Here is a 6502-nt window from a genome sequence, read left to right as displayed (position 1 = left end):
TTTTTGGTTTTTCAAGACAGGGTTTCTCTGTGTAGCCCTGGCTGTCCTGGAACTCACTTTGTAGACCAGGCTGTCCTCGAACTCAGAAATCCGCCTGCCTCTACCTGCTGGGATTAAAGGCGTGCGCCACCATGCCTGGCTCAGTAAGTATTCTTAACCACTGAACCATCTCCAGCCAGCTTCTTCCAGAGGGTTTCCCCCATTTCCTAGTACTGAAATTGAGGCAGAGGTTGTACAGTAATTAGCACAGCTGCATTGCTAACACAAAATTTATTGTTATATAAGTTAGAGAATTTCAAATTGTATTCCATAGAAGCAGCAAATTATAGAAAGTAGGACCCAAGTGGAATTCTGGATTCTTTTACTTCCTCAGATTCTTAGCCAGTGCTACTGTTTGCAAATTGCATTTGTTGAAAGTGATCAACTTCTTAAAAAACATTTATGAGCCATAATACTTTCACTTCGTAAAAAAATTATTATATTATCAGTCTTACCACTTAAAAATAACAAATAGGTCAAGCACAGTTAGTGGATGCCGGTAATTTCAGCAGTTTGAGGTGGAAGCAATAGGCCAGTCTGGGCCACAATGCACGACAGTCTCTCGACCTCCTCCCTCAGATTCTAGTTGATGGTTTTTCTAAGTGATGGATCACCTAAGCCCCTCTATAACTTATGCTTTGGTAACTCATTTTTCTTTTTGACAGTTGACAATGATACACCAGTTACCCTTGGGGTATATCTTACGAAGAAGGAGCAGAAGAAACTTCGGAGGCAAACAAGAAGGGAAGCACAGAAAGAGCTACAAGAGAAAGTCAGGCTAGGCCTGACGCCTCCTCCAGAACCCAAAGGTATGTGCCTGCTGGCCTGCTACCACAGAGTGAGTGAGTGAGTGAGTGAGTCAGTCAGTCTGTCTGTCTCTGTCTGTCTTATAAAGGCACTTTAATGTCTTTGATGATTTTTCTGAATCATTTACAGGATTTTTTTTAACCTGTGATGTTTTCTTCTGGCAGAGCAACACATTTATTCTAGAAATCATTTAGAGCTTGTTTTTAATTATTTTTTGTTGTTGATGGTTGTTGTTTTTTTTTTCCTGCTCTCAAGCACTGCTTATTTCAAGTCTTTGCTCAAAATTGACATTTTACAATAATTCCTATATTGAAAATCTCACCTGGTTAACTCAGATTTTATAGTAGTTCAAACTATCCAAAAAATTCAGTATACTTATATCATAAAAAACATAAAACTTAATTTCTTATTTCTCATTTCTCATTCATTGGCATTGAAAATAAATAAACTCCACAAATATGCAACTATTGTTTCCTTGAGTATATAAATGTGTGTGTATATATATATATATACACACACATACACATTTATACACATAAACACACACACACATATATGTGTGTGTGTGTATGTGTGTGTATATGTATATACATATATAGAGGGGGGCGATATACCTAGATAGTATATATAAATAGTAGGTTATCCTAGCTAGCTAGAGAAGTAATTTAAGAGATTAGGAGATTGATTGCTGCTTTCTTTCCATTGTAGTGAGAATCTCAAATTTAATGCGAGTATTAGGAACAGAAGCAGTTCAAGACCCTACAAAGGTAGAAGCCCATGTCAGAGCTCAGATGGCAAAGAGACAGAAGTAAGTGGGGTGCGGTGGGGTGGGATAGGGCAGAGCCCAGGACACTACCTTTCCAGACCCTCCTGGGGTTGTTATTGGAGGGAGGAGAGAGTCCTCTGTTGCTCTCTCTTTCCCTTAGCCCTGCCTCTGATCGGCAATGCCTTTCTCACTTGTGGATGTCCTTCCTGTCACGACAGAGCGCATGAAGAGGCCAATGCGGCCCGAAAACTTACAGCAGAACAGAGAAAGGTCAAGAAAATTAAAAAGCTTAAAGAAGACATTTCACAGGGGGTGCACATATCTGTGTATAGGTAGGTGTCCACATTGACAGCTGTCTCTGTTTCTTTTTTGAGACAGTGTTTCTCTACCTAGTCTCAGCTATCCTGGAACTCACTAAGTAGACCAGGCTGGCCTCAAACCCAGAGATCCACTGCCTCTGCCTCCCTGGTTCTGGGATTAAAGGTGCGGCCCATTATGCCCTCCTTGCACCTACATTCTCATTATCTTCCCAGTCCTTAGGACAAAATCACTGTGGCCTTCAAGTATACCTACCGCATTATTCTTCTTTTGTGGTAAATACTTCATTTCTCTAGAAAGCACTAATTGTTTTATTACCTTGTCTTTATCCTGAGGATCTGTAGTAATTGGCCTTTCATCCACACTTCAGAATATATTTGTACCTAGGAAATACATTTTTACTTTTTTATTAATGTCTTCATTTTATTCTAGGTTAAGTTTATATATGCATTCCACTTTTTAGATACACTTATTTCTACTAAATAGTTCTTTATCAGAAATGGCACATTATAATAAAACTACTGTTTATTCAGATTAAAATTTTTGGACCAGATGGGATTATGCATGCCTGTAATTCCAGCACGCAGGAGGAACAGAACAGTTCTGAGTTTATGGCTAATCTGGACCACATAGCAAGTTTTTGGCTATCCCAAACTGGAAAACAAGACAAATTCTAATAATATAGAGGAGCACTTCCTGAAAGAGCCCCTTCCTATTCTCTGATCTATTAAAATACTATCTATAGGTAACTACTATTTACAGCTTTTGATGTTTCTGTTCAGAAAAAATTTTGAATACATGGCATCTACACCATAGGCATCTAGAGGTGGCAGGATCTGGAACACTGGGCTTGCAAGGTGTTTTTGGATGATAGTACCTCTCCTTCATTCATAGATTCTAACTACTTACTGTGAAGAAGTATAAGACCAGCAAAGGGAGGCAGAGGCAGTCAAATCTCTTGAGTTCAAGGCCAGCTTGGTCTATGCAGTGAGTTCCAGGCCAGCCAGACTACATGATGAGACCCTGTATTTACAAGAGAATAAAAATATAACTGCATTCCAGAGGTCTTGATTTTAGATCCTCTGTATTTGCCATTCCATTCAGGCAGCTTCTAATGGTAAAACTGAAGACATGACTAAAGTTTCCCTCCTCCAGAGTTCGAAATTTGAGCAACCCAGCCAAGAAGTTCAAGATTGAGGCCAATGCTGGGCAGCTGTACCTGACAGGGGTGGTGGTGCTGCACAAAGATGTCAACGTGGTGGTAGTGGAAGGGGGTGAGTGCAGAGAGTTGAGGGAAACTCTCTAGACAACCCTAGCCCTAAAGCGATTGGCGGTGGGGAGAAGGGAGGAAGATTTCTGTAAGACTGCTGTTGTGTTTCCGATTCTGTGTGTCTGCAGAAGTCTGTCCTGGTCCTGGGCTTCGTTCCCCTTCCCGTTGCTATCTGAGTAGTAGATGGGCTCAGCTCAGAGGTTCTTCCTACTCTGTCATCTTTCCAACTCGCAAAATTCTCTTTTCAGGCCCCAAAGCCCAGAAGAAATTTAAGCGTCTCATGCTACATCGGATAAAGTGGGATGAGCAGACATCTAACACGAAGGGAGATGGTGAATTGGGGTTAGAAGGGATTACATGGGAGAGCTGGGGAGGTGGGGTGATAGTTCTGTCTATCCTGGAATAGTCTAGTGTTCAAGAATTTTAGACAGACTGTTTTGTTTTGTGTGAGACAGGGTCTCACTGTATGGCACTGGCTGGCCTTGAATTCATAAGATCCACCTGCCTATACTTTTTAAGGGCTGAGATTAAAGATGTGTGCCCCCTGCCCACAACCAAGCTAGGTTGACTTAAACAGCACTGCTGCATACTCCCAGCAGGCTTTCCTCTCTGACTTAGTTTCAAGTTCTGGTTGCAAGTGTGTATTTAAAGTCAGCAAACTGCATTCGTGTGTACAATATCTAACCTGTATTATTCTTTACTTAAATTTCTTGTTAGCTACGTCATGGTAGTTCACACCTGCAATATCCTAAGAGTTTGAGGTCATTTTGAGCTATGGAGCAATTTTAAAGCAGCCTAGGCCACATGAGTCTCAAAAAAAGTTGGTATTTCTTTCTAATCACTCCAGACTAGTAGTATCCACCCATGACCCCAGCACTCAGAAAGTGGAAGTAGAAAGATCATGGGTTTGAAACCAACACATGTCAATTTAAAGCAGATATAGACTACATACAGTCTCTGTCTTCCCCAACCCAATTCAAAAGACCATTGAATGTATAAAAAACAGATTTTCACATCAACAACAGCTTTCTACTTTAAACAGGAAAGAATACTTCGGGTTTTGTTTTGAGACAAGGGTAGCCCTGGCTGGTCTGAAACTATATAGACCTAGCTGACTTCACACTCAACAGGAAAGATAACTTTGGAGCTAGCATTAAAGTTTAGTAGTTTAGCATTTGTCTACCATGTTCAAGATCCTGGACACTGAGGGACAGACAAGGTGTGGGGCGCAGGTAAAGAAAGAAAAGATATATTTAGTGGGGCATGGTTGCTGAAGCTTGTAATCCCAGCTCTCAGGAGGCTGAGTCAGGAGGATGGTCTCAGTAAATAAGTAAGTAAGTAAATAAATAAATAAATAAACAAACGAGTGGGTTGGTTTAATCCAGCACTTGGGAGGCAGACCTTGCTAAGTTGGAGGCCAGCCTGGTCTATGTAGTGAGAATCTGACTCAAAAAACAAACCAAATATTGAACTTTTTTTGTCTTTTCCAGATGATGAGGAATCTGATGAAGAAGCTGTGAAGAAAACTAACAAATGTGTACTAGTATGGGAGGTTAGTGTCTCTGTAAAACGCTGCAGTTCAGTTGGCCAGATGTTTAGCGTGGTTTTTAGAAGTTGGTCTTTAGTGTGTACCAGCGGGGAAGCGTATGGAGTACACGTTCTCAGCAGGAAGGTAGTGCCCAGGCCTCAGACGCACAGTAACACAGGCACACACTCAAGCTCGCACACACTCATGCACGCACTAGTCGGAAGAGTCCAAGGTTGAGAGAGCCAGTGATGAGTGCTTATCTAATGCTTTAGAGTCAGTCCAAGAGTTCCATCCTCGGCTTTACAGCAGAACAGGACCTGAGCCAGACAGTGTCAAGTTTCATTGCCTTATCTATAAAATATGGCTGTTATTTGATCTACCTGGCGTGTTGGTTGTATTGAGAATAAATTAGAGCAGGCCCAAATTCAACTCCCTTACTCAGTTGGCGGGGCTTTCCTCCTGTATTTCCAGGTCCAGGGGACATGACCTCTTTCTTGGCTTTGACAGGTGCCTGCACTCACATGAACACATTATTTATTTAACTTTTAAAAGATTAATTTTTGTGTATGAGTGCTTTGCATGCATATATATGTATGTCTACATCACCTACATGCCTTAATGCTCATGGAAGCCAGAAGAGGGTGTCAGATCTCTCAGAACCAGTACAGATAGTTGTGAGTCACTATGTGGGTGCTTAGGACCAAACCAGGGTCCTATCTAAGAGCAGTAGTTATGCTTTTTTTTTTTTTAAGATTTATTTATTTATTTTATGTATATGAGTACATTGTAGCTGTACAGATGGTTGTGAGCCTTCATGTGGTTGTTGGGAATTTTAGGATCTCTGTTTGCTCTGGTCAATCCCGCTCCGGCCTAAAGATTTATTTATTATTATAAATTAGTACATTGTAACTGTCTTCAGACGCACCAGAAGAGGGCATCAGATCTCATTATGGGTGGTTGTGAGCCACCATGTGGTTGCTGGGATTCGAACTCAGGACCTTCGGGAGAGCAGTCAGTGCTCTTACCCACTGAGCCATCTCGCCAGCCCAGTAGTTATGCTTAATTCCTGAGCCATCTCTGTAGCTCATAAATATTTTTTTAAAGATTTATTTATTTATTATATGTAAGTATACTGTAGCTGTCTTCAGACACTCCAGAAGAGAGCGTCAGATCTCATTACAGATGGTTGTGAGCCACCATGTGGTTGCTGGGATTTGAACTCTGGACCTTCGGCAGAGCAGTCGGGTGCTCTTACCCACTAAGCCATCTCACCAGCCCAAATATTTTTTTTTTATCTTAAAAAAAAGAGTTCTTAAGGCTGATACCGTAACTTAGTGTAGAGTGTTTTCCTTACATGCCTGACACCATAGGTTCGATCCCCAGTACTTGGGAGAAAAAAGGTTGTTTACGTCTACGGTTCTCTTTAAAACAGTAACAGAAAACAAAAACATCCCCTCCCCACCCCCAAAAAACCAAAAGCTAGAAACCTTTATGTATAATCATACAAATATCTAAGACATGGGGTTATAATTACTTTATCATAGAATCACATTTCAGCTAGGGATGTTGCTACACAAATGTTATTAGGTCTTTTAAAAGACTGTTATGTCTTGTTTAAGTAAGTAGACATGTTAGAGTGCTTGCCCAACATGAATAAGGCTCTAAGTTGAGTTCCTAGCACTGGATAGGGTAGAGAGCTTATTACAATTCTGGTCTCTCTGGGGCATGGTGGTACATTAGGATGTTGTAGTAGGATTTCTTTTTTTTTTTTTTT

The 6502-nt window shown here is 40.9% G+C and overlaps 1 protein-coding gene across 3 annotated transcripts in view; it reads left to right on the top strand.

Annotated features, from left to right (window-relative positions):
- Positions 1–6502, top strand: part of Prpf3 (pre-mRNA processing factor 3) — a 25360-nt gene that overhangs the window by 18299 nt on the left and 559 nt on the right. For all 3 annotated transcript variants that reach the window (XM_029475438.1, XM_021157365.2, XM_029475436.1), the window contains 6 exons: positions 705–848; positions 1555–1654; positions 1831–1944; positions 3086–3204; positions 3449–3532; positions 4691–4752. In XM_029475438.1, coding sequence (XP_029331298.1) covers positions 705–848; positions 1555–1654; positions 1831–1944; positions 3086–3204; positions 3449–3532; positions 4691–4752 — 623 coding nt within the window. The remainder of the gene's footprint in view (positions 1–704; positions 849–1554; positions 1655–1830; positions 1945–3085; positions 3205–3448; positions 3533–4690; positions 4753–6502) is intronic.

The sequence above is a fragment of the Mus caroli genome, chromosome 3 (assembly GCF_900094665.2).
Source record: "Mus caroli chromosome 3, CAROLI_EIJ_v1.1, whole genome shotgun sequence".
Taxonomy (NCBI): domain Eukaryota; kingdom Metazoa; phylum Chordata; class Mammalia; order Rodentia; family Muridae; genus Mus; species Mus caroli.
This window is presented reverse-complemented; position numbering and strand designations above follow the sequence as displayed.